The 14,826-nt window shown below is 33.3% G+C and overlaps 1 protein-coding gene across 1 annotated transcript; it reads right to left on the minus strand.

Moving 5' to 3' along the window:
* Positions 1-448: 448 nt before the first annotated feature.
* Positions 449-1,392, minus strand: LOC128161039 (uncharacterized; the record flags this gene model as incomplete). Its single annotated transcript, XM_052824294.1, has 1 exon — positions 449-1,392. A coding segment is annotated over one exon (762 nt), but the record flags the coding sequence as incomplete, so codon positions are not given.
* Between the last annotated feature and the right edge of the window lie 13,434 nt (positions 1,393-14,826).

A 14,826-nucleotide genomic window follows, 5' to 3' on the forward strand; every position in this document is an offset into this window, starting at 1 on the left:
TTTAGTTGAAATTCTCTTGTGGTTCTTGAGAAGGAAATAAAACGTGACAGGTAACGAAACAACAAGGACAACGCTAACGACGACAGACAACCGATAAATTTTAATAAGAAAGGCTCGTTTGATTCTTCGACTCATGTGAGCAATAAACGACTACATAATAACATGTTCTGTTCTCAGTGCAAAAAGACGATAACTTTATAAAAAAAATATTAGAAGATGTACACATAATACATGTAGTTCATCTCTTATACTGAAAACAAAGGCTTTAGTTATCACGTCTAAGTTTCAAACAGCGGAACTTGGTGTGTAATATCCGCCTTAAGTAGATATATTCAATTTAAGGTTTTGACACAATGTGTATCATTACTTATATATATATATATATATATATATATATATATATATATATATATATATATATATATATATATATAATCTCAAATGTTTGCATTCATGTTCATTCATATTATATCATGTAACGAATTTTAATGTCACGCCGAGATGAATTCACAGTGGATTTTAACATATGTTTATTGAACCTACGGTCTGATTTTATTGAAATGACTGTAGGAGGTTTGCAGCATTTAAAAACTTGTACAAAACTCAATAAAAAAAAGAGCTGAAAGTGTATCATGACGTCATGCTTCTTTTTCGAGACATCGTCACATAGCCATTTTCATCTACGTCCTCATCGTTTCCTGACATCGAGATGTAAGTTTCTTCAAGAGATACTGTCATTATTTCTTCATACTGATCACAATCGATTACATTTTCAAGGTCTTTTGTTTGGATATCTTGATTAATATAAACATTCAAATCTTCCGCTGTTTTACTTTCACATGTGTCTATCTTTCCATCATCCAAATTTGCATATACATGTCTTGTACCACCTATCTCCGAATCACTTTTTCTCCGCTGTAAATTTGCATACACGGTGTTTTGGTACTTTTCGGGCAACACTTTAGGCGGAGGAGGGCGCTTTGGCGGAGACTTCTTCTGCTGTCCAGTAATTATTCTAGGGTGCTTACCATCTGAGAACACTTCGTTTTGATATATGGCATCTCCCTTCATATCAAATTTGTGGTTTTTGATATTGGTGTTCTGCATTTTAGATTCAATGTTTTCAATGCATTTGCAAAAACTAACTTTTTCCAGAGGCGCGTGTTCTTTTTCCGCAATATATGATGTGGATTTTGACCGTTTTTGCGTTGCTGCACTTTGCTGTAATTGTCCTGAAGGTAATTGCAGTAAATTTGGAGAAGAGATTACCTTCCCAATTTTTGTTTCAGAATTTGAAACCTTACTTGATTTCTTTGAAGGTTTTGGCATCTTGTGAATCATTCTGGATACTGATTGGTACATTTCCTCTATGGTAGAGAAACAATACCTTTTATAGGATCAATGGAATTCAAATCTACAGAATTCAAAACAAATTCAAAGAAAACGAACTACACAAACAAAAACATTATGATGGTATTGCAAAAGATAAATCATCTTGAATCTTTTAATTCTTTTTTCAATTACATTAACTCTTTCAAACTAATTATGATGAGAATTGTAAAGTAGCAACTTGAAAAAACCATTAAGGAGTATCAGTATATCATAGAAGGGCGACTTATCAAGTACCCATGTGATAACATTGTAATACTAAACAGCCATCAATTTCATCCAAGTAGAGGATCCTTTATAAAGATTTTTAAATTAGAATTTCTTCTGATACTATGATGTGTAAATATTCCTGGATTCGTCGTTTTTTTTAAGAATACAAATATGTGATATTTGAGAAGTATATAAACACAATGTCTTACATTATTTTAATAAACAGAATAAAAACGTATTTTTATCGAAAAAAGCAATAACACATATGATTGTATCTCACCTTATTCAACTCTGCTTCAATCCCACATGTATGCCTTTAGATACCTCATATAGCTTCCTATTTCTCTCTCTCAGTATTTTAAGCGCATTGACTTTACATAATATATAACAGTTTGATACTGCTTGTGTGTGCGTCCAACATGCATCAAACGACAAGATAAGGCGTGCAGTTTTAAAGTCAAGTATTTTCCTTCTCGGAAACTTAATCATTTAAGAGGAAATGAATGCTGTCTAGGCTGCTTCGTTGATATTTTTTCAATGTGTAGAAGAACAAAAAAGTTTCACAATTTCATTTAATTTAAATTTGATGATAAATGTATGCGTAATTGAGTCATCTACTAGATTCAAGTGTTCTGTTCACGAGCAAGACATATTTTTATAGTTTTAAAATTGATGATAAATATATAAATACGTTTTTGCATCATCTACTAGATTGTTCATTATATAAATAATAAGATTTTATAATATGGCTTGTATATAACTACTAGGTTTTTTTTATTGGGGGTTGTTTTATATGGGTTCTTTAGAGGGGGGGGGGGGGGTGTTTAGAGGGGCGGGTGATTTTGTAAATGAATTGGGGTGTGGGTTTTTTTTGGAAACATTTGATAAACTTTGGATCAGACATAGTCACCAACAAGACCAATGCGAATGAGAACTTCAGTTCAAAAGGATGACATCTTTAATTACTAACAGGGTCATTTGATTTTTGTTCTAAAAATCACCTTCGATTCTGATTACTTTAAGATAAAAAAGAAATTAATTTATATGTTTGTAGAAAGTGTCAATCATTCAGGTGATTCATTATTTTGAGAGGAGCAGCAATATTGATTAATTGGTGGATATTCGCCATGATTGTTGGTACTGTTACTGATTAATTAATACAGATGAAAATAACGGTGTGGTTCGAGTATTGGTGATAAAGATACCCAGATCTGGAAATTTTATCAAAACCTTTGACATTTAAAGTAAAATTTCAAAAATTAGGCAACGAAATCGTTTCTCGGACCCTATCTTGAATATATTTCTGGATTTGCTTATAACAACATGCAGTATATTAAAACATTGAGTAGGTGTTTAAATACCACATGACAATCTTTATATCTAAAGCATCACCACTAAAGGAAATGTGTCATTCATAACACTTCACAGCCAACATTGGGCCCATTCCAAACACACTGGCGTCGGAAGCAAATTGAAAGTGGGGGGGGGGGGGCTAAACTAATCCTCAGAAATATTGAGAAAAAAGTAATTCCCAAAATCATGGAAATCCTAATCCGTGTGGGGGGGGGGGGGGGGGGCTAGTATCCTTCTGAATCCAAGGTTAATTTAGGAACGATAATCTTTCCTGCGAGAAAAAGTGGGGGGGGGATGAACCCTCTATCATGCTATGTTTCTAATGGTTAGGTCTAACTTTGCAAAAAAAGTGTGGGGAGGGGGGGGGGGGGGGGGGCTTGCCCCCTAGTCCCCCCCCCCCCCCACCCCCGGTTCTGACGCCTATGAAACATAATTATGGTAGCAAATAGTAACATACTGTGTTGGTAATTAATAATCATCGAACGTTTACTTTAATCTCAAGAACACTAAAGAAATATAAAACAGATTTGGGTTGAGTAACTAGTGATCTTGAAAGACCGTGCGAAGCCAACTGTATTTGAAAGTAATGGAGTCTTTTTGTATGTGTTGTTAGTGTTTCTTTTGGTGTTTGTTTATATGTTTGATAGTTGTGGGGTTGTTTTGTGCTAATCCATCGGGAGCTCCATGTCTTTTGTCAATGTATAGTCTTAATTCTCTTTTCATATTTCAGACCACATACTATTAGTACATTCTAAAAACACAATTTATTCCTACCAATATGTTTTTTTATATTAATAAAATTTAGGATCTTTTTGTTCTTTGTTATTACATTATATTCGAATGTAAATGCAAGATAGTTTCAGTAATATATATTTCTTTCGCATAAAACAATTTTATATACATTGCTTATAAGGTAGGTCAATTTTCACGCACTGATTGAAAATATATAGAGAGGCTTGAAAACAAGTCTTACGTGTAAATGAATTTTATACTAATTAACCCTTATCCCACTCTCCATTTCCTTAGCACTAGCTCTTGTATATATATTTATCTGCGATGCTGAATACCTTCATAGAGAACATGACGCTCCATAAGTAATAGCTCTTAATAAATTTTATCAATTGAAAATTACTTTATTTCAAAAAAAAATTTTCCTTTTTTTAAAATAAAAATATTCGATTAAAAATAATCTGGTTTTGTTACAATGAAAATAACGTGGATGATAATTGAAATAACGATGTAGAAAAATGATTTATGTATGTTGGGCTCATTATATACATAATAGATAAAAATTATTGCTACATTCATGAAGAAAGTATTATAACACTTATTACAAGTTAACCAAGAGAGCTTACTCTTTATATTGTAAACGTTAATAGTTACAAGTTTATATAAGCTCATTGTTCGACATTTAAAGTTATAAAAATTATAAAACATTTTTATTTGGCAGGGTTCAATATTGTACCCCTCAGGGGGAGTTATCACTTGAATTATGTATTTTGCCCTGATGGATTGTTTTACTACTTTTGTCTGGGGCTGGGGCTGTATGCCTATGAAGCTCGTCTCCCGGGTAGCGGATAAAGGATCCCTCATTTATTGAAAGGTGCAAGAGACACTGAAGTAGGAACAGTGAACCAGCGCAGCATAAGCAAAGGACACATTGACCGAAAACCACTGGTCCTAAAACTTTGGAAGAGGCCGACTACCACCTAACGGGAAAACAAATATGACAGTTATAGACATCAAAGTGCAAACAAGAACCAATTTGGAGCTGGGAATCTCCATCAGTGGCAGTAGAAAGACGGGGGAGGGGAGTCTTAGATAACGCCAGCGTCTGATTAGATTTCTTACGACAACCTAAGAAAAATTCAATGTTGGACAGTGGAGTGTGAAAGACTATGTATAGAGGAGTGCCATCGGTACAGATTGCGAGAGAGATGAAGGAATACTAGCTGGGAATCAGTGAGTGCTGATTGAAGGTCAGACCGCCATCTACAGCAAAGAACTGCATGAAGGAGAAGTTGCTAAGTCATTTGTCAGCAGGCTGTAAAATCACTCATGGCATGGACAAATATCAGTAAAAAAATCATATAACAGCACGATTCTATACAAGACTGCGCCCGTTATCCATGTGTATGCGTCACATAATTAAAACGAATAGGAAAAAGAAACCAGTTTATTAGGAGCAATAGTAAACTGTGAATGCAACAAGATCGAAATAAGTATCACCCTTAACGCTATGGCGGGTAACAATTATAAGGGTTACAAAAGCAACGGGTTTCCGTGAATTTGGTATAAAATGAGATCTATAATGAAGACAGACTACGTGAACAACGGAATTGTGATCACTAGAACATTGTTCTTCATTCACATACAAATTGATTTGGGTACCTGCTACTTGAAGAGTGAAAATCAATTTAACTCTTATAAGTTGGCAGTGAAAATATGTTCTTGACACTAAATTCCAGCGAAGACCAGAAAACAACAGCGACCACTACGTGGTGAAAACACTATTAAGGCTACGCCTCAGCACAAACAAGAACAAGTTAAATCCGAGACTGCATGGATGCGGGGCGCTTTAAAATTAAAAGGGTAGAAAACAAAATGAAAATTTGAAAATAGAGAAGAGAAATTGTGGGAGCAGCAGAAGAGGCCTCTGTGAATTCAACAGAGAAATTAAAACGGGATTAACGGAAAAACAGCAGCAGTAAAGAGCTAGAGGGGGTTGCTGAAAAATACAGAAGGATTACGTATAGTATGAGTTTTACCTCTCATACATTGTCAAATTGTAATGTTATCTATTAACCATTGTATTACGCGCTTCGCACGAACCCATGTGTGCTGGTGACTTAAACACCCCTAAAAATTAAAGAAAGAATTTCATTGGTCAGTTCTTACAAATTCGTATTTTCGCTAAACAGGGTACGCGTCCCTGTGTCTGTCAGTTTTCCATATTGAAACATGGGCTTTTGTTGTTACTTACTGAAATAATTATTTTGGATATTCATTTTTTATCCCCAAACTGATTTTTTTCGCTTATTTGACATATGTACAGTTTATTTATCATTTTATTACCAAATTATGTCCTGTTAATTTAAGTGACTTTTTCCAGGTGTGTTATTCCACCTTAAGTACCGCCATTGGCCAAAAGGAAGGAAAGATCACAGACACTCCGAACACAAATCAGCTTTTACGCTAAAGATAATGACACATTATGATGGCAAAGAGAGATCATTTATTTAGAAAGTGAAAGTAATATTTATGTATACTCTTGTTCATAATATTGCGTTACTACATGTATTATGCTAACATGTATTGATCAACGCCATCTAAACTACTATACTAAATAATAGACTCAAATTTTTGGGCTTTGATACCGAGAAATCGAAAGAGTACTGTCTTTTATTTTATATATTTTTAACTTCATTGGTACTTGGTGATTACCAATTTGTTTTTATTTTTTCTCAATCAGGCTTCGCTAATTAATAATCTACGTAAGGAGGCCGATTTGGGCTTTTTTGCGGAAAAACTACAATAGCAAAACTCTTTATTTTTAAACCATATGTTATTTTAACCAACTCTAGTTTATTTGCGAAAGTTCATGAAAATCGACCGTCTGGTTCTTTTTAGGGACCATCTCAAAATAGAGGTACATTTACTATAGGAATATATAGGAATACTACAATAGCTTTTTTTCTCAAATTGTTATATATGATTAGTAATATCATTTCCTACCTTATATGTAAAAAACACAAAATTCTACCGTCTGGTTTTTAGTGGGGCCCATCTCAAAATATTAAAATGTACCAAATTTTGCTATATATTTGGATCATCACGAATGATGATTGGTATAATGGATTCATTCCAAAAATGAGGAAAATGTCCTCGAGGATAGCATCATTCTGTATATAAAATTTCAACAGCATACAATTTTTACTTTTTCTTTTATGTAATTTCTTATAACGTACTCCTACAAAGCTTCATTTTATCATAACGTCATAAAAGCGCAATGGCAATGCTCCCCTAACCCACAACGTAAAAATCGTGTTAAAAATAAAAATTTCCTTTAAAAATCTTAATATTTTTATCTGTATTTTGTTTATTGTGTTCGATTTTATAAATAATATCGAAAAAATTTTATAAGAGGTATAAATCAACTGTATTTTATTAGAATGCGCAAAAACATGCGCAATGCAAACTAAAGTCGGCCTCCTTAAATTCCTTTAAAAAATCCGGAAATCGTCTGAATTTTTTCCGATTTTACAATCTTGCGCATGCGCATTACATTCACGCTAAATCACGGGATGCTCTTAAGTTTATGTCACTTTCCATAATATCACATTTGCACGGATAAACTCAAAAAAGATAATACAAATACGTGTAAATTTTCAATATATTCAATGAATTCCTCAAGCTGATCAGCCACATCATCTCCTATGGGAATTTGAGTTCGACGTCATGGTGATTATTACGTGCAGTCCGGGAATTTTCTTAGGTCTCTGACAGGCTTGGTGTAATGCAAATTGTAATGGTAATGCATTGCAATGCATTACATGTTTTCAAAGTAATGCTAGTAATGTGTAATGCCTCAAAAATAGCATTACAAGTAATGGTAATGTAATTCATTACTTTCTAAAATCTAGTGTAATGCTGGCATTACATGGCATAACTATGCATTATTATGCTTATTTATGCATGTTCACTTTAAAAAATGTGATGAATAAATGAATAGTTGAAATAGAATTTGATTAAATTTATTTTTAAAGAAGAAAGAAATAATTATTGAGATAACTAGATACGATCTCGTTACGAGTAACGAGGAGGTCTTCCGTTCAATTTTTCAAACGATACCATTAAAATATCAATGAAGTTTCAGAATTTCCACTCACATTTCACATACAGCGCATTAAAGATTTAAGGTTTTACTCCCCTAAAAATGCCTAATTACGTCATCAATGGGTGTGGCAATGAGTTTTACAAACTGATATTGTTACGATCAACAACTTTGCTTCTATAATGCATTACAAAATCTTTATCGTTTTTAAGTTATTTGTAATAGAGTTTTCGAGTGCCTTGGCCCCTAATTTAAGGGGCCAGCCCTTTTTTTTATTTCTTTGAAAAGGTCTTAAGAATACTAACATTTTTTGTTCTTACACCCATCTAAAATTGTTGATCATTTTTGAGATACAAATGATTGAATATTTTAGGGGCCAGCCCTTTAGATTCCTAATGGGGACAGAAATTCGTTTTTTGATAACTGGAATCGATTTAAATCATTAATTCAACCATTTTCTCTTCTATGATGTCTAACAAAATATGTCTACTTCTCTAGTTATATTGCGTCAAAGTTTGAGTACTTTGGCCCCTAAAAATCCTTAATTACGTAATAAATGGGCGTGGCAGTGGTTTTTTCTAATAGATATTGGTACGATCAACAACTTTGGTTCTATAATGCATTACAAAATCTTTATCGTTTTTAAGTTATTTGTAATAGAGTTTAAGAGTGCCTAAGCCCCTAAATAAAGGGGCCAGCCCCTTTTTCTGGATTTTGTTGGAAAGAACTCTTGATTCTCTACCACTTTTTTTATATATGTCTTAACAAAATATCAACTGATAAAAAGATATAAATCAAACCGTGTGAAAATTTTGAATGAAAATTCGTACCCAATTTTCGTGCCTTGGCAAGCTCCAAGAAATAGCGCCACTAGCGCAAAACAACACAATAGTGCACAACTTCAAACTATAGACTACTTATCCTGAAAATTTCATAGTCATATCTCTGATAGTTTCTGAGATCAACTCTGCACAAAAAAGGTCGTAAAAATGTGCAAAATGGCCGATAAATCGGTACCGGAAGTGACGACAGTAAAAATCTCAAAAATGTATAAATTTTATATTAAGTCTCATCTTCTGTGAAAAAATGGTTGAAATCGGTCGGACAGTTTTCGAGAAATCTCGTGCACAAAATTTGTGGAAAAAAATTATAAGAAGAAGAAATCGTACGAAAACTATAAGGTCTTCCGTTGGAAACGGAAGACCTTAAAAATGTTTTAATTGTATTATTAAAAAGATTTTTAAAGATTTATTTTTGAATTGTTATAATATTACTTTTATCAGCACAATTTCATCACATTTTCAAGAGTGTTGTTATTAAGAGTTTTAATCGTTTAAACAATTTACTCTAATTGGTGTGCACTTCAATAAGAAATGTGTCAACAACACACTATGCCCCCCAGGATAATCTAAGTATCAAAACAATCTATTGTTATAAGAAGTGCTAAACACCCCAATCCCCTTCCCTTCACTATGTCCCAATAGTATAGGAGACAGACATGCACCTTTAAAAGCAAAATGAATGCACTGTCCATCCATGATGAAAATCAATATCACTTCCAGTATTATAACCCATTTGAAAATATTTTTACTTACTTATTCTCTCTCTCTCTCTCTCTCTCTCTCTCTCTCTCTCTCTCTCTCTCGTATATTAAGTACATTGTACATTAGTTTGGACTGATAGAAAATACAAGATTCATGTATTTGTTCTATTATTGCACTTAATATATCCTAAGAAAGAGATCGTCAAACAGTACTTTTCAGTCCAAGCTTCGACTGCTCCTGTAAAACATTTATTTAGTACGTAAAGCTGGGAAGATTTTCAAACTACAGGATGCAGTTAAAAGATGAACCCTTTAAAACTTCGATCATAAAGTGCAACAGCAATCTTTTGTCTTAAAGTGTCCTCAGAAGAAAGAAATATGATTAAAATACCGTATCTTAAGATATATAACTGGGAAAAACCATCTGTTTATGAATTTATACAATTAAGTGTCCAAAATTATAAAGATTTGTTTAATCTGGGGAAATATCTCTATTAAGCTTTTGATACCGCAACATTATTCCATGAATTATTTTTTGTTATGCATGTAATTCTGTGTCTCTATTTCGTATCCTACATTGTATCATGCCAAATGTCTATAAATATCATTTTACTTATGTAATATGTTGCTCATAATGCCACAAGATGATTATATATTGAGCAAATAAAGAATAACTCTTGTATAGTCATTGAATTTGAACCTGATACTGATTGAACATGAACCTGTAGATATTTTAAAAGAGTGTTTTATATTTGAAACATTTGCAAAAACTCTTTATAAGCTTTACTTTTTAAAACAAAGTAATGGTAATGCATTACTTTACTCATGTACTGCATGTAATGCATTACCTCAAGAAAATCAAGTAATGGTAATGGTAATTTAATGCCCAAATTCATGAAGTAATGGTAATGTAATGCATTACTTTACAATGTAATTCGCCCCAAGCCTGGTCTCTGTAGGTTTCGACCGATCGATAAAGGGGGGGGGGGTGTAGGTTTCTGTTTCGCTGTTTCTATATTAAAAGCATAAATTCCAATTTATATACTTCCGTTAGTTATGATCTGTGCAATAAATAAATGAGAGAGTACATGTATAACTGAAGCAAAATACAAAAGTATTGTCTTTCTGTTGTCTTATACATGTACAAAAATGGTTCAGTAGAAATTCAATTTTTATATTCATTTTTATTTTTAAAAAATGTTTTAATCTAATTTGGTATATTATGAAGGTTTATTTATAAACAGAATCATCATCAAAGCAAGTTTTGCAGCAAAATAAAATTCTATATGATACATATCATATTATTTTATCATATTGTAGCGACTCTTAATTATCAAGAGGTCAATGGGCCACACATTAGCAAATATAGGTATTCAAAAATTAGCTTAATTGAGTCATAATTCAATATATCTGGACAATGTTGTATGATACATGTACACCCTGTATAAATAAAAATCCATTTTCCCCTTGGATATTCTTATGTTTTTTATCAAGTCCCTTTTTAAGATGATTTTATAATCACATCAGATGTTGAGCACTGCAATTCTCAACAAGATCCCAAACAATTATCTATCTAAGGAACATAAACCTACATCAAACTTGGAACCCCCATGTGAGGCCCAAGAATCGCCCAGTGGCCAAAGCCAAACAACTGTAAAAGCAACATTTGTCAAAATGCTTACATATAAGTAAAACCATATAGTACAAAATTTCAGTTTTTGTGATTTAAAATGTTTTCCTTTGTAAAATTGTGGTACAAATGTGGCCCAAACCTACGCAAGATTTTGATTTTAACGAATTTGAATCTACATTACATAAGGTTGCTTTCACCAAAGCTACAGCTTTTCTAGATATTTTTTTTAAAATATTGATTTTAAATATTCCTATGTATTAAATTTCCCCCATCCCCGTTGTGACCCTATCCTACCCCCGGGGATCAAGATTTGAACAAACTTGAATCTATCTAGTTACTACTTGAGGAAGCTTCCACACAAGTTTCAGCTTTTCTTGCCAATAGGTTTTTGAGAAGGCGATTTTATCTTTATATTTTACTATGTAAAAATTCAACTCTAAATGTAGCGCCACCCTACCCTCAGGAATAATGATTTCACAAATTTGAATTAACACTAGTTGAGAATGCTTCCACACAAGCTTCAGCTTTCCAGACCAACTAGTTTTTGAGAAGAAGATTTTTAAGGATTTTCCATTTGTTTACACTAAATTTTCCTAGGTAAAAATTTAACCCCCCTCCCCACACACACACTTTGTGGCCCCACCCTACCCCAGGGGATCATGAATTGAACAAACTTGAATAAACTCTTCCTGAGGATGCTTCCACAGAAGTTTTAGCTTTTCTGGATGAATGGTTTCTGAGAAGAAGAATTTTAAAAATTAACTCTATAAATTCCTATGTAAATATTTAACCCCCACAGTGGTCCAACCTTACCGCTGGGGATCATGATTAACACAAACTTGAGAATACTTTACCTGAGGATGCTTCCACACAAGTTTCAGCTTTCCTTTCTGATTAATTTCTGAAAAGATGATTTTTTAAGATTTACTTTTTATATTCCTATGTAGAAATTCGATTTTCCATAGTGGTCCCACCCTTCTCCCGGGGGTCAACTTTGAATTTACTCTACCGGAGGATGCTTACAAAAAGTTTTTAGCTTTCCTGGCTAATAAGGTTCTAAGAAGAAAAATTATAATGATTTATTCTATATATTCCTTTGTCAAAAATAAATCTCCCATTATGGCCCCATCCTACCCCCAGGGGACATGATTTCTTGACTTTGAATCTTCAGTAGCTAAGAATGCTTCCAAATAAGTTTCAGCCGGCCATATGATTCTTAAGAAAAAGACTTTTAAAAATTTCTCAAAATTTTTCAATAATTCCTAAATATCTCCCGTTAAAAAAGGGCGTGGTCCTTTTTCACAACTTTGCATCCCCTTTGCCTAAGATTGCTTTGTGCCAAGAAAAGCTTACTTAAGCTTTCAGCTCAGGTTAGCTAAAATCTATACGAGCATAGTCAATGAAAATAAATTGCAATTACGTGAAAACCATCAAATGTAATTTTTTTTAATCATTATACCAAAATGTTATGACCGTATACTTAAAAAATAATACCATTAAATGCATTGTCGTTAATTGTGATTTCATCGTGGTTCATTGCCGTTCCTTGCGCTTCAATTTAGTTTAAAGACGCGCCAGGGTGGGGAACCTTTAAAACTAAATTTATCATTCTTTGTTGAAAATTCATTCACCGATGAATATTGCTTAATATATTATAACAATTATTCTTTCATGATTGTTGATTATTAATTATCAAACAATTTAATTCCTCAATGTGTACAATTTGTTTTTCATTTGTTTTCTTATTTATTACGGAATGGCTTTGCAACAGTAGCACCACCTGCACAGATTTCCAAATACCCATTGTAAAATCGCGATATATAAAATCAGGCAAGCTGTGCATACATTTTGTAAATGAAATATCGTCTTTAAATAATAAAACTATATAATATGTTGTTAAGAATTATTCATGGAAAAGAATCAAGTATAGTTTAGCAGATGTCTACACAAGTGCAGCGTTATTTCCCGCCATATGTCGACGAGAGAAGAGACGTAACTGTTTTAAACAATCATTTGTGGCAATGTAAGTGTGTTTGTGTGTGTTTGCTACGGATACAAAAATATATACAGCGATTTCTTTAAAAGTTCGGTGTTTATAACTTCAACATCAACTGCACAGAGTGAAAATTACAGTAATTTCAAAGTCAGATACCTTGTCGGGATACTGGGTACTGTAACCAATTTTTATTCTTGTTTACAGCGGGGGTCATTTTTTACGGGGTCATTTTTTTTTCTTCACGTTTAACATGAAGAAAAATCCATATATTCTATGGCAAGGGGGTCATTATTCTACGTCGAAAAATGACCCCAGGTAATTATTTTATGGGGGTCATTATTCTTCATTACACCGGCCAAATAATTCTTGAGATAAAGACTTTTAAAAATTCTTCAAAATTTTTCAATAATTCCTGATTATCTCCTATTATAAAGGGCGTGGTCCTTTTTTCACAACTTTGCATCCCCTTTGCCTAAGTTGCTTTGTGCCAAGTTGTGTTGACAGACAAAATTTCATCAGAAAAGCATTATACCAAAATGTTATGACCGTTACCATAATACCATTAAATGCATTGTCGTTTATTGTGATTTCATCGTGGTTCATTGCCGTTCATTGCGCTTCATTTTGGTTAAAAGACGCGCCGGGGTGGGGATCCTTTAAAACTAATTTTTCTATATGAATAATATTGTTTGGAAAAAAAGGACAGACCCTTGAACTACCCCCCCCCCCTTTCACCCCCGTTGCTACGTGCCTGATGCAAATAAACTTTATTCTAATATTTATTCAAATAAGAGGTCAGAAGATTCATCTCTTGTTATTTTTAAAATCTTAGACGTATTCAATGCAGTAGGTGCTCGCGTTCGCGATTGGTCGCGTGGACTCGCTCTGCTGAACACGCCTCAGTTCTCTACCTATATTTACAAACAGGAAGTTAATTGCACAATATTATTTTCTCAGGTGACATCCCAGCGATAATGGCTGCATGAACCCATTTTAAGGGTACATCGATGGTAAGTTAGAATGATTATATCTACATCTAATGATGGCAAATAAGTGACATATTCCCTGACGTAATAGTGAGTTTGTGATTTTGTACAAGATTATAAAGTCGATCAACAACGGACGATTTTTATGAAAGTTCTTACAGCTAAACCGAAAGTAGTGGCAATTTTTCACATATTACACTCATTTACCAATATTTTTATTGAAAGAAAAATTTCATGCTTGAAACGTTATATTTTGTTTTATACCAAAATGACCTGGGTACAAATGAAATGAGGTACACGCTGTTTTATTGTAGTCTATATTTGATTTGTAAAGGGAAGCAACCATGCGCGGATCTAGGTCGGGGAGAATTGGATTGGAATGCCCCCCCCCCCCCCTTGAAAATTATTTATTAGTACGACCCCATCATCAAACACCCAATTATCTATCTAACAACCCCCTGCGGTAAAAGGCTGGATCCGCTCATGATTATGTACTTACTAAATGTTAATCAAAAACATTCAATTTTGTTAAACAGTAGAGATACATAGATGTCAAATTATCCATGAATGTTTTAAGATTTCACTGAATTTTGATTACATATTGTGTGTAAAGTTGTATATACTTGTGTTTTAGGGGGGAGGGGGTAGGTAAAATTATTGACTTCCTCATAATTTTATATAGCAAAATAAATCAAAATAAATGCGACAGCTTCCTTTAACTTCTGAGACGTCGCATACGGTGTTGGTGTTATTTTCGGTAACGTCAAAAAAAAAAATTCAACAACTACATTTTCACTCATAACGTAAACGTAATGACACGTACATTTCATTTAAGCACTGCGTACAAATAAAAAATAAGAACTTAAAACTAATTTTTCAACA

The sequence above is a fragment of the Crassostrea angulata genome, chromosome 8, assembly GCF_025612915.1.
Source record: "Crassostrea angulata isolate pt1a10 chromosome 8, ASM2561291v2, whole genome shotgun sequence".
In the NCBI taxonomy this organism is placed as follows: Eukaryota; Metazoa; Mollusca; class Bivalvia; order Ostreida; family Ostreidae; genus Magallana; species Magallana angulata.